The sequence below is a fragment of the Artibeus jamaicensis genome, unplaced genomic scaffold, assembly GCF_021234435.1.
Source record: "Artibeus jamaicensis isolate MK-2021 breed Jamaican fruit bat unplaced genomic scaffold, CSHL_Jam_final scaffold_847, whole genome shotgun sequence".
NCBI classification, from domain to species: Eukaryota; Metazoa; Chordata; class Mammalia; order Chiroptera; family Phyllostomidae; genus Artibeus; species Artibeus jamaicensis.
The window spans coordinates 30,049,973-30,073,583 of NW_026522057.1; the positions used below are offsets into that span (position 1 = coordinate 30,049,973).

At 66.8% G+C, this 23,611-nt stretch overlaps 1 protein-coding gene across 4 annotated transcripts in view; it reads right to left on the reverse strand.

Moving 5' to 3' along the window:
• The window catches only part of TP73 (tumor protein p73), a 33,926-nt gene extending 11,337 nt beyond the window's left edge, over positions 1 to 22,589 (reverse strand). For 3 of the 4 annotated variants that reach the window (XM_037146847.2, XM_037146846.2, XM_037146844.2), the window contains exons 1-3: positions 22,526 to 22,589; positions 22,213 to 22,336; positions 5,629 to 5,871 (exon numbers count right to left, since the gene is read on the reverse strand). In XM_037146847.2, coding sequence (XP_037002742.2) covers positions 5,629 to 5,871; positions 22,213 to 22,336; positions 22,526 to 22,587 — 429 coding nt within the window. In that variant the 5' untranslated portion in view covers positions 22,588 to 22,589. The remainder of the gene's footprint in view (positions 1 to 5,628; positions 5,872 to 22,212; positions 22,337 to 22,525) is intronic. The other variant, XM_037146845.2, reaches the window with a different exon arrangement.
• Between the last annotated feature and the right edge of the window lie 1,022 nt (positions 22,590 to 23,611).

Below are 23,611 nucleotides of genomic sequence, written 5' to 3' on the forward strand. Positions count from 1 at the left end.
CCACCAGCAGCCACCCCTCCCAGCCCAAGGGCACAGGTGGCCATTTGACCCTCAGCCTCAGTCAGGCCCTGATACAGCTCGTGGCCCACGAACGGCGTCCCCGACTGCCAGGGAGACCTGCAGCGCTCTCCGCAGCAGGGCAGAGGTCCTTGTCTGCCTCGGGCCTTGTGGGGGAAACTCTCTGGCAAGGGGGGGTGAGCTGGACTGAGGGCCAGGCCACAGGACTGCCCCGCACCGGGCTGGCGACTTGCCTGGCTCTGTCCGCCGCAGGCGGGGGGCTGGGGAACGGGCTCCCGGCCCTCACCACCACCTCAGTCCTGTCCCCTGAGCTGGCCTGGCCTTGTCTACCCTGGTGATCTAAGGCCCCGCCCACCTGGCAGGGTGCTGGGGTCAGCAGTACTCTCTGCTCGTAGGACAGTCCCGGAGCCTCTGACCATGGCACACAACTCTGGCCCCGGCATCAGGTCCAGGGCGGCAGGCACTGCAGGGCCAGCCCTCACCCCGTGTGCTGCCGCCTCCGGGATGGACGGCCTCACAGCTGGTGCTGGACCAGGGATCGGGGGAGGGGAGAGAGGGAGGCAGGGCTGTGGCAGAAGCGCAGGGCGGCCTCTCGGGAGCGCTGTTGGGTGGGCTCCAGTGGGGAGCCCTGGGGAGGGGGCCCTCCCGCCTCCCGCCTCCCGCCTCCCGCCTCCCGCCTTCCTGCCACGGTAGCTACAGGTCAGTACCCAGATCAGGACCCAGTGCAGGACACGCCTTCTGCACAGGAGGCAGTGAGAGCTGTTGCTTCACCTTATATACGCTCCACCCCCGTCGAGCGAGAGAGGAGCCCCGGGTCCTTCCTGAGCCCAGGGCCTGCATGCCCCGGGCGGTCAGGGTGGTCGTTTGTCAGCTTTTAATCCCCGTGGGGTGCAGTCAGGGTTTTCTCCAAACCTTCTCAGTGCCCAGCGGAGCCCTGGGCAGGCAGAGTTCTGGCTTCTAAACCCGGGACCCCTGCTGAGGGTGTGGCTGCTGAGCCAGGTCCTGATGGGCAGAGTGTAGCCCCACCCGTTGCTGACGGTGACCTTGTGCAGGGACTTGTGCAGGGACTTTACGGATGAGCCTCGGTTTCCTCATCCGTAAAGTGGGGCGAACTCTACCTGGGCAGCAGTTGGCCAGGGCGCTCCGGGCGCCGCCTGGGCTGTGGAGGTGGGGGGGGTGCTCCACCACGCTCCCGTCACTGCCGCGGACCCTCTCCCCAGGGCCACAGGCCTAGCTCCCCTCCAGAGCACGTCCCAGCAGACAGACAATTCTCCGTAAGAGCTCGATCCTGCGGCAGCCCACCCACAGCCCCAAACCTGCGGAACTGACTCCTGTCTCCCAGGGGATGTCCCTTGTGTCCCCTGCAAGAACTAGGGGGGTGAGGTGGGGCCGCCCCCCGGGACTGGGTCTGAGATGTCCCGGCCCCACTCAGGGCTCGAAGGCTGTGACCTCCAGGCCCAGGGGCTGCCCCAGCTGTGGCAGAGGGTGGAGAGAGGAGGGGTGACCCCGGGCTCAGGCCACAAGGAGCCCCGGGGCCCGGATCCCAGCCTGGGGCCGCCTGCAGGAAGCTCATCCGCCCACAGAGCTTCAGACAATGCCCACAATTTCGGCGAACTCTCCCGGGGTGCGCCTGTTCCCCCCAGTAATCCACGTTTCATCTCCACAATAAACACTTGGAGGACGCTTCCCCAGTTGCTCCCGGTGCCAGTAAGAGGCATTAATTCCACTCCCGCATTCCACACACTACGGGGAGAGCGCAGCTGACACCGCGGTCGTGTCGGGGCACCTCCGCGGTTGCTCTCCTGCCCGAGAGCCTCCGAGGGGCTGGAAAGTTTCCTCCTGAATCCATTAGGGTTGACTCAGCCACCTTCCACCCGGACGCCGAGTTCCTGCCGCCTTCCACGTGTTCCTCCCGCAGCCGGGCTCGCAGTGCCGTGCCGTGGATGGACACACACACACACACACACACACATGCACACGCACACGCATACAGACACACGTGCACACATGCCAGGTCAGGGGCAGCTGGAGGTCAGAGGGCTGTGTCCATACTGGACGCCCAGGCTGGCTGGGCTGTCATACTGTGCAGGACCTCGCCCTGCCCCTGGGTGCTGTCAGCAGGGCTGCTTGGAGCACCAGAGGGGTCCCCAAGTCTGGGCTAGGACTCCAGCCCCACTAAGCCTTCCTGTCTGACCTCGGAGCCCCATCCCAAACCTCCCGAACACCAAGCACAGCCCTGGGAGCGGGCAAGGGCTGAGCTGGGCCAGATCGCTTCCGGACACCCGTCTAGGGTGCTGCTCCCCTCTCTGCTCCCTGGGACCCCTGTCACCACCACCCCCTTCACTGCCAGCCCCAGGGGGAGTCCCAGGGAGAGTGTGGGACAGGGACAAAGAAAGACACCGGGCTCCACCGCCCACGGGTCCAAGAAGCAGCAGTGCCCAAGGGCTTCGCTTGAAACCTCGGTCTTTCACAGGGTCTGTCTCCCCTCAGCCCAGATGGGCCCCCAAACAGACAAGCCTCAGCCAGTGCTGCTCATAGCAGGGTGCCCCACCCCCGCCCCCTGTGCAGCCACCTGGACAGCGACTCCAGCCTAGCCCAGCCCAGCCCTGGCCCTGGCCTTGGCCCTGGCCGCTCTCTCCTTGAGCCGGAGCACAAACCACTTCTCCAACAATGGTGGCCTGAGACCCTTCTCCTGCCTCTGTGGGGGGCGGTCAGAACCCTGGGCAGCGACCAGAGAAGCCTGCATGGGTGTGTGCATGTGTGTGTGCGCGCACACACGTGTGCCTGTGCATGCACATATGTGTGCACTGCGTGTCACACAAGTGCATGTGTGCGCACACGGCTACATGTGTGCATGGTGTTGCATGTGCAGGTGTGCGCCCATGCACACGGACACCTGAGAACAGAGGGCCCCAGCACCCAGGAACGCAGGCGTGAGACCTGAAGGCTGAGGGAAGCCGGCGGGGCAGAGGCCAAAGACCCCATTAACAGCTGTGTCCCCCTGGAGACCGGCGCGGGCGTGTTTCCTGAGTGGCAAGAAGCGCAAAGGTGGCGGTCCATTTGGAATTACACTTGAGAAAAATGTGAGTTACCTATCAGTTACCACCCGCCGGCGCGCAGCCCGGCAGCAAGCCTGGGCAGCGCCCACGCCGTCAGCCCCCGGACCATGAGCCGGTGGGCGGCCTGGCAGTCCTGTCCTGCCCACCCTCCTGGGCCAGGAGACGGGCCTGCCGGGGGGTCTGCTCCCAGGCGCCTGAGGTGCCAAAAATCTCATTATCGATGCTTGTCCCACCCCCACCCCCTGCGTCGATGGGGGCTGGGGGGGCACCAGGGCCCCAGCAGCCGCAGCCTCCCCCTCAGCCCAGCTGCTGCAGCAGAGAGCCTCCGAAGGCCCCAGCAGGGAGGGACGGTGGGGACCCCTTGCTCGGGAGTCTGGGTGGGGTGCTGTGTGGAGGCAGAGCCCAGGCCCACAGGTGAGTCTCCCCTGCCCCTGATGTGGCTGGTGGGCTGCCCCCATTCTGAGCAGACCCCCCCTACAAGGACACTTATGGCCAAGGGACCTGTGACCAAGCCGGAAGCTCCACAGCCCGGTGGAGGCAATGGGGGTGTGGCAGAGGGCTCCAGATGGCAGGGGCAGCCAGCAAAGAGGCAGGTCCTGTCCCTCCTGGTATTGGCCCAGGCCACCTGAGGCTCTTGGAGCCCCCAGACATGCAGAGACCCCGCCAGCATCCTCAAGCAGAGGACAGGAAGGGAGCTGGGACCCCCAAAGTGCCTGCATCGGGCCCTGATGACAAATTCAGTGTGGCAGGGACCATGACCCTTCCCCTTGCAGGGGAGAGAAAGGTTCAGGGAGAGACAAGTCTGAATGTGGAATCGGAGCGGTAGTGAGCCCGTCGTCGCCAGAGGTGTGCAAGTGTGGGGATGCCATGGTGGCCTCCTGACCTGGCTAACCATCACCCAGCCAGACCTCAGAGTTGGGGTGTGAGGACCCAGACCCCGCAGGCAACAGAGAACCAAGACAACCCACCCATAGGTCCGGCCCCGCTGGCCAAGGGGAAAAATGAAGACAACTCTCTCGCTCAACACCACTGTACCCGACACCATTGTACTGCCCGCCTGTCTCCTTTAAGCCCGATTGAAACTCTGTGTAAGGAGCGGGAGAGTGGTCACTTACAGATGAGGAAGATGGGGGCCACCAACAGGGGTCACCAAGGTCCCTGCCCCTCTCGGCCTTAACTCAGCCAGGGACCAGCCCCTGGGGGAGAACGCAGCCTGAGCAGGGACCAGAGACAGCCACAGGGCCACCACGGTCTGGCCCAGGCCCCAGACGGACCCCCTGCAGAGCCTGACTCAGGGTACTTGTGGCTCCACCCCCTCCCCCATCTCCCCACCCCCCAGGAGCGTGGGAAAAACCTCAGCCCCGGCCAGCAGGGCAGTGGGTTCTTAAAGTGGTAGAGCACTGAGGTTACCTGCTCACTGCTCCCCTCGGGGCAGAACAGTCACCCTAAATGGACCGTTTTGCTGCGAGTCCTATATCCAGGTGGGGGTAAGTGCGGGCTGCTCCCCAGAGGCGGTGGTGCTGCCCCAAGGGACTGCCAGCTGTCCTCAGGGTGGGAGCCAGGGCGGGTGTCACTGTTCCCCTTTGCAGGCAGGCAGGAGACCCAGAGGGTCTGGGGGCTGCCTCTCCCACCAACGCCCCGGGTGCCCTACCCTGGGAGGTGCACCGAGGTCTCTCTGGAGGTCTCCGCATCCCTGTGGCCTTCACCCCAGCAGCCGTGGCTGGCAGCCCCCTCCTCCCGGAACTTCAGTAGGGACAGTGCGGCTCTGCAGTTAGGAACGCAAGCCGCAGCCCAGCCCTGGGCTTCCAGTGCAAGCACCTCACCCACCATCCGCACCACTCCATGCAAGCCACTTTCCATTCCCGAGACTCAGGTTCCTTGGCTGTGAAATGGGACTGCGCCCAGGTCCTGACCCTCGGCGGCCACAGGCCCAGGGGTCGATACCCGAGTTGGCACGAGCCCCATGGCGGGACCTCAAATCTGCGGAGCTGCGCCCCCCACCCCCGGCTCCTGTCTCACATTCGTGCTCGGAGATGACAGCCCAGCGACCATGCACGAGGGCCAAGCCCAGTCCGCCAACCACCAGACGCTCGTGCCGGCCTTGCACCCCGCCCGGGGGAGGCGGCCTCTGCGGACTGCACCTCAGACAGCTCTGGGCGGCAGAGCCGCACGCCACCTGCCCACCCAAGATGGGATTCAGACCAGAGCCCGCATCTGACTGCCGGAGCGCCAGCCTGGCAGTCTTGATGAGGAGGGTCAGCCCCTGCCCTGTGGACCACACTGGGGGGCCACATCCATCCCCTCTGGGGCCCCCCAGGGGGCTGGCTCACTCTGGCCCCACATCCGAGGAGTGGGCACGCACAGACTGCCCAGCCCGAGACACGCCTCCTGCCCCATGCTCCTCCCGGTGGGGCGGCCGGGCCAGCAGAGCCCTGTGTGGACAGCTGGACAGCCGGGCAGCTCAGCCTCCCTCGAGCCCAGGACACACCTGCTCCCTGTCCCTCGCCCCGCAGGTGCCCGCTGGGTGCAGGGGGCGGGGGCCACGACTCACCGTCCAGGTGGCCGACTTGGCTGTGCTGGACTGCTGGAAGGTGACATCAAAGTGGTGGGGACCGGGGTAGTCGGCGTTGGAGGGGATGACAGGGGCGGGCGACATGGCGTCGAAGGTGGAGCTGGGCTGCGCGTACGGGGAGTGAGTGGGCACGCTGGCCGCGTGCTCTGGGGTGTAGGGGCTGGCCGAGGCCGCCCGGCCGCTCATCTGGTCCATGGTGCTGCTCAGCAGATTGAACTGGGCCTGGCGGGAAGTGGGAGGAGAGAGGGGAGACAGACCCACAGTCAGCCTGGAGAGCGCCCTGCCCGACGGGGAGGTGTCCTGTTACAGGACAGCCTTAAAGGGCCAGCCGCTCCGTCATCCCAAACGTTTCTTCGGTGCCCCCCTCCCACTCTGACAGGTCACTGCTTGTGCGGGGATGAGCTGACATAGTCACCTCGTCCTCCCTCCATCAGCCTCCCAGTGCCAGGGCTCCGGGGCTCGGGGCCCACAGCTGGAGCCGGCTGCCCGAGGGGTGGCCCCCAGCCCTGATGCCCCCTTTGCTTTGGCCGGACTGTCTAGGGCCAGCACCTGCCAGGGCAGCCTCCCCCAAAACAGCTCAGGTGGGGAGACCCCAGCCTGCGGGCCTGGGCAGTGGGAGCCACAGGGCTGGGGCAGAGGGCGCCCCCGTCCTCATGCAGGGTACATGCAGCGGCTGCCCAAGGCCCTGGGGGACCAGATCTGGCTCTGAGGTCCAGCCACGTGGGTGGTGGGGCTGGGGTGGGGGCCGACCGCCGGGCCCCTGTCACCGGGCTGCCTCCTTCTGCGGCAGAGTGGCCTCCACACCCTCTGCCCACCCTCCACACAGCCATTTCTCCAGCTGTGCTTGGTGGCCGTCCACACCCTCTGCCCATCCCAGACACTGGCACCAGCTCCTCCCCAGGGCCACACACCAAAGGAACAGGGCCGCACTATGTGGCTGTGTCCCCTGGCTCACCCCTGTGGGGTCCAGGGATCAGGGACAGATCAGACCCCACCTGGGACTTAAGGGGGGATTAGTGAGGGAGGGGCCCCTGCCCCCTCTGCGGTGCCTCAAATCAGATCCCACCTGGGGGGCGGGCAGGAAGACCCCATCCCCACCCACCCCGATCTGGAAGCTCTGGGCAGCGGCGGGTGTGTAGGGGAACACAGCGCTGGCCAAGCAGGTGGCCACTGACCGCAGACGCTGACAGAGCTCCTGGATGGCCCTCAGGTCCGAGTGGACTGTCTGCTGGCCTGGGGTCTGACCAATGAGGCAACTGAGGCCATGACAGTGACAGTGGCCCTGGGGGACAACCAGGGGAACCAGACATCCACGAGGTGGTGAGCAGGAACCTTGGGGCCCATGGAGATGGGGGGCTTTAGTGTGGCGGGAGCAGGGCCCGGGGTCCCCATCGGGGGGCAGAGCCAGACTGGGCAGCAAGGGCAGGGGCCCCTGCGCCCCGCACCCCTCTTCAGAGAAGGTGGCGCCCTCCTTGCCTCCCGAGGATGCAAAGACAAAAGAGAGAGCCTCTCCCAGCCTCTCCCAGCCCGGGCTCCACCCTCTCTGCACCCCCATCTTCTTCTCCATCCAAGGGGGACTCGGCTTCCTACCCTGAGCGCCCACACCTCAGCCCACTGAGGGCACACATCCCTGTGTGTCCCCGACAAGGTCCTCGGAGCCCCACGCCCACGCCTGGCCCGGGGAGGGAGTTTTTCAGTGGGGAAAATGCTCCTCCAGAGCCCTCCCAGCTCAAAGGAAACTCAGAGGATGCAAAGGGGGAGGCAGGTGCCAGGTGACGGGTTCTTCCCAAGGCCACGACCCCCCCACTCCGTGCCTCCTGGAGCCCAGGCAGGTGCTTCCCTCCAAGGACCCAGCTCCCGCTGCCTTCCCGCGTGGATCTTGGTGCTGTAAACCCAGGAACCCATCCACCAGTGGGGACCTCACTCTGGCGGCCCCCCCACAGCCCCCCTACCTTCCTGTGCCTTCGCCTGTAGAACGGGGGGAGCACACACCAAGGGGTGAATGGACAAAGTACAGTGGGTTTTGATGGAGCATCCCTCCCTCACCAGGAAAACAAAATGAATAGCTGGTGAGTGCTAGGTCTGGGGACCCGCGGACGCTGTCCAGCGGGGGAAGCTGACCATCGCTCCGGCACTGCTCGGGCCCCCGGGGCCCAGGAGGGCAGGTCCGCAGAACCGGGCACAGGCGGCAGGTGGCACAGGTGGCAGCCAAGGGGTGCAGGGTTTCCTCTGGGGGTGCTGAGAGGCTCTGAAACGCAGGCTGGGCACACAGATCCGGGAGCGGACTGAAGACCCCTGAGCCTGTGCGTGAGACGGGCGAGTTGTGTGCGGGACGCAAAATCAACTGCAACTCAATGAAGCCGTTTTCCACGGAGCAGAGGGACGGTCCTCCCTATTCCGGCCCGGCCGCTGGGACAGGGGCCCGCGCCCCTCCCAGAAGATGCAGGCGGGGCCCCGTGTCCCCCAGCCCCCCGAGGGGAGCCCACTGCTTCTGTGGCCCTGCAGTTTCCGTCTGCCACGCGGAAATGCAGGCCCCACGAGGACGGTGCTGCTGGCACGGACCGTCCCCACACTGGGACCGCCCCATAGGGCAGCCACAGGCTGGCCCCACATTCATGTTAAACGGGGCCAGTGTGAATGGAGCTATGGTGGGGGTGGGGGCACCCTGATTCCAAGGCCTTAGTCCACAAAAAAAACGTAAAACTCAGGCTCCTGTTCACCATTCCGTGCCGGTGACGTACGGACACGAGCGTGGTTCGGAATAAATCAGGTAAATTCTTCCCACCTGTTTCTCTCCCCCTTTTTCAATGTGGCTGCAGGACATGCAAAACCAGCCACAAGGCTCCGACTCCATCTCCCCCGGGCAGGCTGGGCCGGGTCCCAGTGTCCGCAGGCCAGCGTGGGTGGCAGTCCCTGCATTGTCACTGTGGTTAGCAGGTCCCCCAGGGCCAAGGACCAGCTGCGTGCTGTCCCTGCCCACCCCAAAGGGCCGGAGAGCCTGGTAGGTGCTGGGGTGGGGAGGGGGGTCCCAGCCTGCCCACCACCTCCCCCCGGAGTCTGACTTCCAGGTGGCAGCCCAGCGCCTGCTGGGTGGGGTCCTGGGCTGCCCGAGAGCTTCGGGTAGTCTTTGGGTGTCCCGACCTCAGATGCATCCCTGATGGGGGACAGCCCAGCGGGGGGCTCCAGGTCTGTCTGCCCCCCGCCTGGCCCCCACCACTCTGTTCAGAAGAAGCTGGGAGGCAGCCTCGCGACAGCGCTGTTCAGATTTTAACTTGTCCACATTCTTTACCATCCGCGGTGGGTGCCAGGGAATTAGTCACTGCACCGAGCGGCGGATGGGATCCCTACGCCCAGCGGCCCCCAAAGTGGGAGGTAGCAGCTCCCCCCAGCCGGCAGGCCCGGTGAGATGCCAAAAGCACCATGCATGGTGCCCCCAACAGCAGCCCGGCAGCCCCGCCCCGTGGAGGTGCCCGGAAGGGGGCCTGGCCCCGGCACCCTGAGGAGGCCCCATCCGGGGGGTGCTGCTCCCTCTGCGGGTCCCGCTTCCCCGGGGAAGCCTCCGCCCGAACCCCAGGAGGTGTGGCACAGGTCCCTGTCCCGTCTGTGTGGCCCGGGCTCCAGCCCAGAGGGGGACCATGCATCCGGGAGCGTGGCGGCCTCTCTGGTCCGCCCCGCCCACAGGGAGCTCCCCGCACTTTCTCCCGAGCGGCTGGGGGCTTTGATGCGCCAGCCCTGCCTGGACTGCAGACTGAAGCCGGACGGCGGGCAGAGGCCCGGCAGGGCCACCCGAGAGCCCTGGGTGGGGTGTGGGGGTCCTGCAGAGCCAGGAGCCCCTGAGGCCCCGGGCGATACCCACTTGGCAGCAGGCAGGGACCCAGGCAAAACCAGCACTTTTTCGGTTTGTTTTGTTTTCAGTAAGAGCTCCCCAGAGAGCGGGCTAATTAGGACACGCCCGGCCCGCGGCGCCCACGTGTGCCTGCGTGTGGGTGCGTGTGGGTGCATGTGGGTGCAGGGCTCCTGCGCTCGACCCGAGGAGGGCCTGGAGCGGTCGGGGTGAGGAAGCCAGCGGGTGGCCTTCCCAGCAGGGTCCGGGCCGCGGGCACCAGGCCTGCCTCCGAGGCCAGGCGGGGGCGTGCAGCAGCTCTGGGAGGGGCCGGGCCGGCAGGTCCTCACTGTGTCGCCAGAGCAGAGCGATGCCCCTGACTCCCTCCCCCGCCAGGACCAGGGCCAGGCAGCCCCCACAGGCCATCCCACCCGTCCACTCCTCCACACACCTGCACGAGGTGGCCCCTGCGGGCTGGGAACCTGGCACTGGGTGGAGGAGAGGGGGGTCAGAACCGCCCCCCACGTGGGCAGCCCGTGCACTGCGCTGGTCCTCAGGGCACCCAAGTCTGTTCCCCAGGGTCAGCACTTCTCAACCGAATCACAGGGCAGCCGCGTCTGCTGCCTGCCGGCCAAGGGCTCTCACTGCTGTCTCCCCAGACCAGCGTGCACACGCGTGTTCACACACAGGGCCGGACACTCGAAGGATGGGGCCAGAGGGAGGAGGCTGCTGGGTGGGGCCCGCGGGCAGGGGCTGCCCCCACGGGGGTGTCTGGGCAGCCCCCGCTCCAGGAAGCAAGGGAGCTGGCCTCTGCCAAGGACCCCCACTCCAAGGAGACGAGGACCAACCCTACGGCTGTGCCCCCAATTCGGGGTCTCCTGTGTGCAGACAAGAGGGCCCAGAAACACTGTAATCTGGGACTTTTCATCAGGAGGGGGGATCCTTGCCCTGGACACCCCCTGGATCCAGGGAACCCACCCTGCATGACAGACATGTCTCGCCTCATCACACAAAAGCCCAACTCGATGGGGGGGGGGCACAGGTAAGGAATCTGAGGCCGGGCCAGAGTCTCCTGGGAGAGAAGCAGGTAGGAGACCCGGCCCCCCAGGCAGGCACGCAGAGGACAGGCGCTGAGCACCGAGCACAGGGGTGGGAGAGCAGAGGCCCCAGGGTCCTGGGATGGTCATTTCCCACCTGTCCTGTGGCAGCCAGTACCTCACTGGATGCTCAGAAACTCAGGGTTGAAGGAAACAGACTCCGGAACTCAAGTACACCCCAAAACTCAAATAGACCCTGAAAGTCATGAGGACCCACCATGCCCACGCCCACTCTGGGCAGCCTGGGGTCGGGCCACCTCCCCGTGAGGGCGGGGCGTCCCCTGCCCCTCTCCTGCCCCATCCTCACCACCAGTGAGCTCTCAGGAAGCAGCCTTCCTGCCCCCAGGCTGGCCCTCCCACCGTGAGCTGCCTGTCCCTCTATGTGCTTATCCCCTTAAAGTCTGCAGACCATCTCAAGTGATTTGGGGGTGCAGGTGGAAAATTCATAGTCTGACATCTGTGTGCCAGCTCCCTCCTGATGGCCTGTCCCTCCTGATGGCCCATGTCCCCGCCTCCACAGCCAAAGCCCTCGGCCCCAAATACACAGACCTCGGAAGTGAGGCCAGGCTCTGAACCAGGTCTGTTCGGGGCTGCACTCCAGGACCTGTTTTTCCATGGGGCCTGAGCAGGTCAAGCTGCCCTCAAAGGTCAGGGTCCTTTGGGTCAAACCTCCCGGGGCACCCGCTCAGGGACCGGCCCAGGAGCCTTCGGTTGGGGTCGGGTGTGGCAGTCACAGGAACTGCGACTGTGGCAGTCCATGAAATTTAACTTGACTCTGGTTATGTCCCCAGAGGCACGGTTTCAGGCCGGCTCACCCAGTGGAGGGGACGTGAGGGGACAGAGCAGGGGCAGCCAGGGAACATGAGGCTCAGGCACCGGCATGTCCCTGCCTCAAGGACACAGACATCCTGCACCTTTGGGCGGTGAGAGCTGCCCCTGGCCCCCATTTCCTGCCTCCCTGGGGCACCACTGGTCTTTTCCCGGGGGCTCTGGCTCATGCTGGTCCTTCCTCACCTCCTCCCAGAAGCCTCCAGGCTCCCCCCACCCGTCCCCATGCCCCCACCTCTCTAAGTGACTACTGTCACACTAAACCCTGTGGGCTCCTGCCCCTGCAGGGGCTTCTGTGAGGGTCCAGGAGTTACTCCGCTGGAGAGCTGAGGGCGGCGTGAGCACACCCCCCGCAGAGCCTGTCTGCCCGGCTGCTGCCGGCTCCCCCTCCTCTCCCCGCTCCAGGGGGCGAGGGCCAAGTGGCCACCGCTGGGAGCCACGTCAGGGCCGGCTATCGAGGAAACAGGCGGGCTCTGGGTCCCCCTTTGGGGGGGGGGTGGCCAGCTCGCTCACCCTGCTCTCATTTGCATCGGACGCCCGCACTGTTCTTGCATGTGGTTAGCGTGTCAAATCTGCCACACACCTGCCCCAGCCGGGGGCCCGGGGAACCCCTCCGAGCGGGTTTTGGGGCTTTGACTCCACGAGGACCTTGACCTCTGGGGCACCTTGGCCTTTGGGGGACCACAAGCCCTCTGCAGGTCTTCTTGATTCTGGCTGGTGGCGGCACACTCCCTCCCGCGCACACCCAGACAGCAGAAAGGGCCTCAGTCGGGGACAGAGGTGAGAAACCAACTCAGACCAGCAACAAGGAGCCTGTCCCATGGCCAGGGCAGGCGGCGGGCAACCCGCGTGGCCAGGGACCCAGGACAAGGCCTGGATTCTGGAATTCCATCCTTCGGGGAAGGGGAGACACGTCCCCAGGTGAGGAGAGAGAAAGCGGCCCTCAGCCCGGAGTCTGGGCACCATCTGGCTCGTCACGCATCTCTAAGGTCAGAGGTGTGAGGTCCTGACAAGCAGGTTTCTTTCCACCCAGGTTCTGTGACCCAGCAGGGGACACCCGCCTGGGCTCCCGCCAGTCCCCTCTCGCTTTGTGCCCTCAGCCAGGCTCAGAGGAGCCCATGGGACCCCCAGGACCCAGTACTCCACCCTTTCAGAGACCCCTGACAAAGCCACAGAGTAGACCAAGGGCACCCAAAGCCAAGCCAAAGAGGCCCAAACACAGCCCCCCACAAAATCCACCCTGACGCTCCCAGGGACCCACCAGCTGCCACGGGCTCCTCCCCTCTCTCCCTCCCTCCTAACCCCGTTGGGCCCTGGCTCCAGGCCCCCGCAGCCCCGCCTGCCCTGTCCCCTGCTCCCCCAGCTTGCAGCTCCTGTGTGTCCAGTGCTGATTGGGGACCTTGCCAATGCGCCCCCATTACAGCCCGAGGGACAGTCTTCTCGGCTCCCATCCTAGGTCAGCCTCTGTGCTCTCCGCACCTGGGCTGCCACTGCAGGCCCAGCCGAGGCCTCCCTGGGCTCCGCTCTCCACATGTCCCTTGCTGCCCAGCCTTGCTGCTCTGGCCCCTTCTCACTCCCTCCACTGGACTCTGATCCCTTCCTCCGTCCACGCCCCGCTCCAGCTGGGGAGCCTCCTCCAGCGGCCAGACCTGGCTGGCCCCTCTGGGCTGGGCTGGGGGCTGGGGGCTGGGGGCTGGGGCCGAGCCCACACGGCAAGGCGCAGGCCAGGAGATGGGTGTTCGAGCCCCCGCTTCACCGTGGCCTGGCCATGTGGTCCCCTTCTTTGTGGAAACCAGGGTGAACAGCTTCAGCCATTGCTTCCTCCTGGGGTCAGAGTGTGGATCTGACTGGGGCGCTGAGGGCAAGGGCCTCCGTGGCGCCTGGCACAGAGTGCCCTGGAAGCCAGGATGCCCCTCCGCAGACTTCCCCTCCTCCTGCTAGGTGCTCGGGTGGGGACTCCTGGGGCGAGGCCCCGGCCCAGCACCCCCCACGCCCAGCGTGCACCCCAGCTGTTCCCCATCACCCACTCCCCGCGCTGGCACAGACACACGCCTGTGCCATCCCCCTGTTGGGCACTGCAGGCTGCGTGGCGGACACCAGGGGTCTGATCTTGAGGGGTCCTTCTGGCGCCTCTCGGGGAGGGTCAGCCAGGGCCTCCCTCGGGTGTCTGCCTGACCCCCGGCCCCCCATGCACCCAGGAGAACACTGAGACCAGATGCTTTGGAGACGGGGAGCGTTACTTCGACCTCCCCGATCCCCTCCCGCGGGCGTGCCTGGGCTTGGGTTCGACCTCACCCAGAGGCAAGTGACTGACACGCCGTCTGGCTTTGGCTGGGAGCTAACCCGTCCCACTCAGAGCGAGACCTCCGTCCCGCTGGTGTTTCCCACAACGTCTCCGAGCCTGTGATTAAACGGATGGCAATGCTGACAAGACCCTACATGTGCCAGGGAAAGGCTCCCGCTCCGCCGGAAAGTGTGCGCACACGCTCTCCCCTCCCACCCGGGGCTGAGGCAGGCCTCGCCCAGGCCCATGCCAGGACCATGTGGAACTTTCCACAACGCGCCCGGGAGAGACGTGCCCCAGAAGCCCCGGCCCCCCCAGTCGTGCGCCTGCAGGGCGGAAACAGCGGGACCGCAGCTGCTCTGCCCGCCTGTGCCTACAGGTGGCGCTGCTGAGACGCGAGGCCCCAGGGCATCCAGGGTCCGGGTGGAGCCTCCTGGGGGTCCCCGTGAGCAAGCGCGGCCCCGGGATGCACAGCTGTTCCTGAGCCACCAGGAAATGGGCCCAGGCCAGACTCTGCCCCTCGGTGCAGAGGAATGAAGGCAGGCGTCCGGGTCGGGCCATGGGAGAGGGCCCGGCTTGCAGAGCACGGCGGGGTGCGGGTGCCAACTCCCCACCCCCCATGAGCACTGCTCATGCGCAGCCGGCCTTCCCTCCCCTACGTGCAGCCCAGGCCTGACCCAGGCGTTGCCCCCACGTCCTTCATCCGTCCATCCCTCCGCCCGTCAGCCTGTCCATCCTGCAGATGCAACTCGGGACACCGAGGGGTCTGGCGGTCTGGGTGGTGCCCTACTCTCTGGGCGACAGTGAGAGTGGGCGGCTGGAGGGAGGCTCTGGGTGCTGAGCAGTGGATAAAGGGCCCGGGAGGGTGAGGCGGGAGTCACTGGCGGCCACTGCCGATGGCCCTCTGCGAAGGGGACCATGGAGCTGGGACCCAAAGAGCAGCTCAGAGAGCCGGGGGCGAGACCTGTGGGCAGAAGCAGCGAAGGCAGGAGCTGGAGGGGTGGCCCTGAACTTAACGGGCACGGAGTCCCTGATTTGCTCATTTTCTCCCCGATCCAAGGCTCTGGGGTGGACAGACAGACTGCCCCTGCCAGCCCTCCCACCTGGCAGATGCAGCCCAAGCCCTCCTGTGCATCTCTCCAAGACCACAGGCCAGCCATCTCGAGGGGGCGGGGCGGGGGCTTCAGACCCGGTGGAGGACCAAGGCAATGCACACCCAGGGCAGTGGGCTTTCAGGACGGCAGCAGACACCCGCCTGAGGGAGACACGCCGCCACCGCGGCTGCCTGCGAGACTCCAGGCTGGAGGGCCCGTGGTCAGAGGGAGAGGGCTGAGGGGCAGGGGCAGCACAGGACCCTGGCAGAGGGTCAACCCCGCCCCAGTGGAGCAGGCCAGGGCAGCTGAGCGGGAGGCAGGGCTCCTGCAAGGCCCCCCTCTGCGCTGGAGAGCGCAGGGCGGCGAGGGAGACCGGGCATTCTCAGAGGGCATGCCGACCGGCTCCTCCTGACCCGGATGTTGGGTGCTCAGGGAGAGGATGTCGAGAACGGCACCCGGGTTCGGCCTGGGAAGGAAGAATGGATTGTCCCCGAGCTGAGGCAGGGACGCGTCACGGGGCAGGGAGGCTGGGGTCTGTGGGGGGTGAAGGGAACTCAGCTTGGACAAGTACGTGGAGGTCCCAACCAGACCTCTAGGTGGGGCGGCAGGACAGGTGCCCGGTGCTGGAACTTTAGGGACAGACACGGCACCTGGCCGAGGAGGCACATCGGGCACTGCAAGCGAGAGAATGGGGGTGACTACTCCGAGCCCTCTGATTCGGCTCTGGTCCCCCCTTTTCCCCCCACGAGAGCCTGGGGCCCCCATGGCACAAGGGTGGGGACAGGATGCTGTGCCTGTGTCCACTCCTCAGCCCAGGACCCCCTGGGTCATCCCCAGCCCAGCGTTGTCCAGTCCTATCTTTGGACTCCTGCAGGGTCCTGAGAGGCCCCAAGCCTTTTCTGTCATCCATGTATTCCACCTCTCAGCGGGGCCCTCCCAGTCCGCCCTTTCCCGTCCCCCGCCCCACCCCCGCCCTCTCCGGACAGCCCCACCTGCCCCTCTTCCAGGGTCTCTCCCTCTGCTTGGGGAGCCCCCGCGGGACCCAGGCCTGCGGCTGGTCTCTCTCTGAGCAGCCCCCACCCCAGATCTGGCAGTAAACACCACCCCTGCCGGGACTCCCCGCCGGTCTCCTCCGCCCAGCCCTCCTGCCCGGCAGATCCCGGCTGCCCAGCCAATGGGGCCCCGACTCCTCCCCGCCCTACCAGGCTCACGACAAGAAACCTCCACGTTTTCTGGCCCCTCTCCGCCCTTGATCTGCACATCACCTCCAAACCCCCTCCTCGCTCTGAGCGCAGCCCACCCCCTGCCCTGGGCTCCACTTTGCTGTGCCGTCAGCAGCTGCGGACCTCCCCTCGCCCCCCTCACCCTCCCTGCCCACAGTTCTTCACCACCCTTGTGATGGCCGACCCTGAACGCTCACTTTTCAAAGCACCAAACACTCCCCCTGCAGGGGCCCATCTGAATAAATGTCAACCCCCTTCACCCAACCACTCAGGCCAAAACCTCGGTCACCCTCATCCTCAGGAAATGAGCTCAGGTCCCCAGGACGCAAGCCACACTGGGCCCCAGGGGCCACCTCCAGGCTGCTGTCACACCCAGCCCCTGGCACAGCGCGGAGTAGAACCAGGGCTCTTAGAGCCTCCGCTGCTGCCACCAGGTCCAGGGTGTGGCTCCCGGCCTCCGCCCTGCCCCCTGGTGGCCGGCTCTCAGCACTGCAGCAGAGGGCTCCTAACCGTGTGGCATCCCGACCCTCCTCCCTCTGGATGCCCTGTATGCAGCAGGCGCTCGGGAAATAGTTCCTGGCTTTGCCACCGGGAGCCCTGTAAGACCTGTCCGGGCGCAGAGGGTGGCCCTCGGGTGCTGCACGGGAGCAAGGCGCTGTGCCCCCCGCCTCCCCTCGGCTGCTCCAGCAGGCACCTTGCAGCTCCATGCTGGCCGCCTTCCCGCCAGCGGGCCCCGTGGGCTCTCTGCGACAGCTCGGGCGACGGACAGTCATCTCAAGTCCAACCCATTTCTCTATTTGGGGCTTAAGGTGTTTGGGGCCAATGCCACCGCCTCTCTGGGACAGAAACAGGACGGGAGGGTACCTGAGCCGTCGGTCCGGCCTGGCCCAGGCCCCTCACATCCCTCCCCTCATCCCCGCCCCCTGCCCAGGGCTCCCCAGACACTTGCAGGGGGGATGAATGAGCACAGCGAAGCTGCCCTGTGGGGCAGCCTCACGCCATCGCGCGTCCCCAACGCGGGTGGCAGAGGCAGGGTGGACTCGAGCGGCTCTCGCTGCCCACGGCTCCTGCAGGAGGCGATGCTCCAAGGCCCAGAGCCCCGGTCCCTACCTCCTACCCCAGCCCCAAGAGGCACCTCGCAGCCGCCCTGGGCAGCCTGGCCTGACTCACACTGTGATGCCCACTTCACTATTGGGGGGGAAGCTTACACCAGAGTCTCCCGTGTCCCCAGGGCCTCGGTGCGAACAGCCCCCCTCTATCTGCCGCCCTGGTGGGAAACTGGCCCCGGTGGAAGCTGATCCCTGCCCTCCACCTGCTCAGTTAGCAGCCGGGTGCCTGCCTGGCCCTGGGGACCTGGCAGGTCTGGAAATAGGCTCAGGTCCCCGGGGCTCTCGCCACATTGGGCCCCAAGGACCACATGCTGGCTGCAGTCCCTTCCTTTCCCTCTGACAGGCGGCTGTCCCTCCGAGATGCCAGCTTGCTGCAGGTCCTTGACCGGGAGCTTGGACCCCAACCTCGCCAGCCCTCGGCCAGAGAGGTGCCCTCCTGCCTCGGCAATTAGACAAGCAGATTCCCTGGTGAGGGTGCCTTTGGCTGGGGACAGGTGTGGCAGCCTCTGGCCCAAGCCCCAGGGAGAAGATGACCTCCAGGGCTTCAGGGGATGGAGGGGCAGGGCAGCTCTTGGACCCGAAGCCTGGGACAAAGCTGCCACCCCAAGCCGAGGAGGGCGGAAAACTCTACGCCAAGAAGTGGCTGTCAGGCTCTGACCAGACCCCTCCACTCCCCAGAGGCTGGTCCTGCCCGGCCTGTGGGGCGCCGGTCCCCAGGGCACCCCAGGGACGCAGGCGTCTGCCTCCACGCCCAGCACCTGCCCCGCCCCTCAGTGCATCCTGGAGGGCGGTGCCCCACCCCTCAGCAGGTGCCCAACCAGAGCACCGGCAGGAGAACGCCCCTCTGAGCCCTCCACCCTGGTGGAAGCCCCCCTGAGGATGGAGACGGGGTCTCGGCACGGAGCTGCAGGGTGAGCGCGGCACACCTACCGTGACCAGCTGCTGCTGCACAGAGTCACTGACGTACAGCATGGTGGGCGCTGGGGGGGCCGCACGCGCCGGGGGGCTGGCGTGCGGCTGGACGAGGCATGGGTCTGGGCGGCCGGCGGGCCAGGGGCAGAGCGGCAGCCGCCCGGCCGGCCGGGCCTGGCACAGAGGCTCCGAGGCTAGGGGGGCAGGAGCCCAGGGTGGGGGACTGGCGGACGGCGCGCGGGCATCTTCTCTCTCTCTGCTCCCCGAGTCCTGTCAACTCGCTGCATCCAACAACAAAACGAGCGCCCACCCCCCTCCTCATGACTATTCATCAGGGCCCAGGCAGGCCCCGGCTTGCCCACTGCCACACTGGACCGCACCACAGAGGCGGCCCGGAGGGGGCGCCGGCCGGGCAGGGGCCAGCTCCGTGAGGAAGCCACACCCGCTCCTCTGAGACGCCGCCCACGGGAGTCTGGGGGCCACGGCCTCCACGCCAAGCAGGGCAGCCAGCACGGCCCCGAGACCTCAGGAGGCAAGGCCGCGCCCCCCCAAAGGGAAGCCATGTGCCCTGGCGCCCTGGGCAGAGCTATCTCCCGCCTACCCAGGGAAACTGGTGGTCTGCTGGGGCTCCCGCTAAAGGCCGAACAGAGAAGAGAGACACTGGAGGAGACCGTGGGCCCCCCCAGGACCCCTCCCAGCATCTGAGGGAGCCTGGTGAAGGCAGGAGTGGCTGGCGCAGCCCGGGCAGCAGACAGAGCAAGAGAACCCAGAGCCTATGCACTCTGGGCTGCCAGCTGCCACCGGCCTCATCCCTGCTGCTTTGAAACAGATGGAAGTGGCCCAGCAGGAAGACCCCCGGGGCCCAAGTCAGTGAGCTGACCATGGGACCCTGAGCATGGACAGGGGGTCCCACTATGGTGGTCCACCTAATGGGGGCTTCAAGGCGGTCACCGCCACGCCCCTCCCGGAGAGTCTATTTTCATTGTAATGAACCGTCTTTGGCATGAGGTCACCCCCGGTGTAGGGGCCTCACCGGGGTCCGCCAGGGCATCTATTAGGCACCACCACTGACAGGGAGGTGGACGGCCACCCTCGGCTTTCCAAGCCCCCGAGCACAGCCACTTCTGCCCTCAGCCTCGACGCCCGCTCCCGGGAAGCAGGGACCTCCTTTCCTTGGCCGTCAGGGACAGAACTCTCCAGCAGCCAGCCTGGCAGAGGTCGGCCAGCCTTGAGGGAGATGGTAGTCCCCCTGGCCCACACCAAGGGAACCCAGGACGGGGTCTCTGACGCGCAAGACTGTGAGACGACCAATGGGTGCTGTTTCACATGGCGCTTTGTTACGCAGCAGCAGCTGACTCACACACCAGGACCGTGAGGAGTCAGGACAGAGGGAGCCAGGGCTCCATGGGGTAGCCTGGGCCTCTGCCTGTGCTCTGAGGCTCAGGCCTGCCGGGGACAGGAGGCGAGGCTGGGCCCCAGGTGAGCCGGCCGCACCAGAGCTGTGGACTGGCGGCTGCCCGGCGGGAGGCCTCCTCCCTGCAGCCCTGGTGAGAGCAGAGAAGACAGTGCTGGGTCACTGGGGCCGGAGCACCGGCGCTGTCCCCACAGTGAGCCTGGGCCACCTGGGATCCCAGGGTCACCAAGCACACATGTCCAGCGCCACCTCCTGTGCATTTCTCCAAAGTCCTGGCCCCCTGGGGACGGTGATGGGGGAGCCGGGGCCTCTGTTCCCAGGGACTGGCCTCGCCCAGCTGCTCCCTCCAGCTGACCTCCCACTTGGCCCTCGGCACCCACGACTTTCGTCCTTTCTCATCAGGGATTCCCCCAAGTGCTGCCTCCTCTGCACTCACAGTAACCTCTTGGCCACCCACAGGCAGGTGGCTCTGTGACGTGGTGGCCGGCCAGGGCTCTGCTTCATGAAGCCCAGAGACCCTTTCCTCGAGGCCTGTCAAAGGAAGGGCTCACTGCTCGGGTGGCGGGGGGTGGGGGCAGACTGGCGGGGGTGCCTGGGTTGGACCTCAGATAACACAGCCCACGCCAGGCCCCGGCCCCACCCCCACCCTCCCTGGGACCACAGACCCTCCTTGAGCAGGAACACCTTTCCCTCCCTCTGCGCACCTGCCCCCTGTCTGGGGGCTGGCCCAGAAATGCTCCCTCCCCAGCGAGGAAGGTTGCCCCGGGTGGCCGCCGGCACCTTTGAGCTCCTAAATGGCTGTCCTGTGTAGTAGCAGCTTGCAGTTAGCACCTGAGGAGGAGTGGTGGGCGGCCCCTGCTGGCTGCAGCCCTGCCCCTGGGTGGCCCACCTGCCCACACCAGCTGTCACCAGAGAAAGGCGCCAGGAGAGGCGGGAAGGAGTCCAGGGACGGCGGGGACTCTGGAGGAGTGGGGGGAGGGAGAGAAGGGAGCCCTGAGCTCAAGTCTCCACAGGGAGGCTGGGGCGGAGCCTCGCCCAGCACCTGTGGCCCGAACCCTGCGTGCCCTGGAGCCGGGAAGGAGCCTGCGGCTCCCAGCAGAGCAGGGTGGTGACCCAAGGCCCCTAGACTAGTGAAGGCACCACCCCAGAGGACCAGTGTCCCCACCCCTGGACTGTGCCTGCCGGAGCCCCGCCCAGGCCCCTGGGTGCAGTGGGCAGAGGCCCTGGGGCACTGCCGCCAGCCGCCCACGCCAGGTGAGTCTCCCAGTTGGCGTGGGGGGCCACCCGAGGGGCCGAAAGTGGCAAGCTCACAATGTTCCCACAATGGGCAGGGCAGGGCGTGGTTCCCTCGCCTCCGTGACCGACTCTGCACGCAGGTGGCATGTGGCTGCCTGGCCAACGTGCTCCCTTGTGTTCCCAGGGGTGGAAAGCCCCGCCCTCCTCACTCAAGGGCTGGTGAGAGCTGTGCCCCACCCCCCGGCTTCCACCAGGGGTGGGGGGCACATCCCACCCACTGGGACCTAGCACGGCTCCTCTGCCTCCCCCAACGCAGGACCCCTCCCCACCCTGGGCCGCCCCCACCCCTCGGCCCTCCACGTGGTGAGCCAGGTGGCTGGGTGGGAGCGGCTGGCAAGGCTCTGGCGACAGACCTCCCAGGAGGCCGCGCTCGGGGGGGCCCCCTCCCCGGGCTCCGAGGCAGCTCCTGTCCTACAGCGTGTCCCATAGAGGGGACACAGGGGGAGCGCCTGACACCTCACTTTTTTGATTGTAACGTAAGTGCCTAACCTGAAGCCTGTGATCGCCGGTCCCCCCTTCCCTCCCTGCTTTAGGACGACACGAGGCCCCTCCTCGCCTAGCATCTGCCTCGGGTTCCTCACCCGCAACATGGAATATAGCAGGTGCTCCGTCCGGACAAGCTCTTTCCATTGCAATGGCCCCTGAGCAGAGGCCGGAGGCCAGGCCAGGGGGTCAGAAGCCTCAGGGCTACTGTGAGGGTCCTCAGAGGACTGGGCGTCCCAGGGGCTCACTGCCCACCAGAGCCCCCCAGCCTGGGCTTACCTGCCCCAGCGGCTCCCTCTGCTAGCCCCGCGGGGGCCAGCAGGCCCTGGCCCAGCCCAGCTTGGGGCAGACACAGGCGGAGGACACAGGGACCCTCCTGCCTCCTCCCCCAGCCCTGCTCCACTCCGACTCGTCCACGCGGCTGGAGCCCCCGCAGCCCATGCCCAAGATGCCTCGGAAGGGTGTGTGTTGCAGGGAGAGGCTCCAATTTCTGGAAGGGGGGCTTCAGGGAGCGGGGACAGGCCCAGTGCCCGCTGAACCATTCCATCCCGACTTGCTCCAGGGGACCCAGGCCCACCAGACACACAGAGGTGCTCAGAGATGGGCACGTGACCGAGTTGAGACCAGTGAGAGGCAGCCTGCTGGATGAAGGGCCCAGAGGGGTCCTGCCCCCTTGGGAGCTGGTGCTGGTGGACCCCGTACCCCTCACTGCAGGAGGGGGCCATTTGAGAGCAAAACCACCATGGGGAAGGCAGGGCAAGGCCCGTGGCTGTTCAGACACCTGGATCCAGCTGTGCCTGAACACACCCCCACCCCTGGACTGACTGTGCGCCAGTACATTGTCTCTTTCGCAGCTGGAATGTGCCGGCAAGCCGCAGAGGCAGCTGTGCGCCGACACCCTGCTCCCCGGCTCCATGGGCTCCCAGGTCTGGACAGGCCACCTTTGCTCCCCCCACCCAAGTCACCGGTGGCCCTGCCTCCCCAGAGACACCCCACTCACCATGACGGACGAGGTGGCCATGCCCTGCAGGTGGAAGACATCCATGCTGGCCTCCGCGCCGCCGGCCTCCTCATTTCTCCCCCGGCCCGACTGGGGAAGGTCAAAGTAGGTGCTGTCGGGCTCCCTGGGAGAGGGGACCGGGCCGTCAGCCCCAGCGTGTCCAGCCCGAGCCCGGGACCAGCCCCCACCCGCTGCAGGGGCCTCCCTCTCCTGCCCCCAGGGAGTCCTCAGTCTGCGCCCCGGCACCTCGGCTCACCCTCCCGCTGCCTCCCCCTCCCGTGCCGGCCGGAGCTGGCTCTGCGGAAACACTCACAGGGAGCTCCAGAGGTTCTCGAATGTGGCCCCCTGGTCGGTGGCGGTGGACTGGGACATCATCCCCGCACCCGGCCTTGAGAGAGGCTGGCTCTGGGAGGAGAAAGAGGGACCGTGAGTGCTTTGGGAAGACACCTGTGTGCTCCTCTCCCAACGTCCTCAGGGGCGGGCGGGCAGGGCCACCGGTGACCCGCGAGGACACCACGCCGGCCCTATGCTCACCCCCTACCTGCCCGCCTCCCGGTTCAGACGAGCGGGTGGGAGGTCAGCCCTGCAGAGCGCAGGCCTGGCCTCCGATGCAGCCGGGGTGCCCTGGACGGCAGGGCCTTCTCAGAGTGCCACGCGCAAGTGGGGGTGACAGCAGCCTCCCCGTGTGGGGCTGCCACGGTGCCCTTGGCCCGGGAGGGGTCTGGCCATCGTCGGCACTCGGAGGCACGTGGTCATTGTCGCTGGGACCTTGTCTCCAGGTTGAGCCAGGTCTGGAGCCAGGCCTGGGGGCTCCTGCTGCCCCAGGATGTGGGGGCAGCGTGTGCGGGCGCACGGGGGGCAGGAGCCCAGCGCTGGGTTTGGGCTTTTCCCCTCTGAGGGGGGCCACCCTGAGACACAGATATGGACGCAGCTCTGGGCCTACAAAGAAGCCCACCAAGGCCAAGAACCCCCGGCAGCTCCCCCATCCTAGGAGATGCCTGGGTGTTGGGGCCCTGACCCAGGGCTCTGCTGTCCTTTGTCCCCACCAGTGCCTCTCCCAGGGTCTTCCCCACCCCATTGCCACCAGGCACCAGGCTGGGCTCAGCTGGAGCCCCTTGCCCCGCAGTGGGGGCAGGGGGAGGGCAGGAAACCTCTGTCCCTGCCCAGGCCGAGGTGACAAGTCCTGGTCCTTGGCGCACGGCTATGGGAATGAGTCCAGCCACAGCCTGGCAGTGACCGAGCAGGCAGGCCCGGACCTGCCCGGAGCCATCGGGAGAGGGAGAGAGCCCCCGAAACCTGCCACTCTGTCCCCGTGCAGGCAGGTGCCTGTGGAGTCCTGTGGCTTGCCCCCAGGGCCGCCGCGTGCTGGGCGTCCAGTCCCTGGCCCTGTGGCACGAGC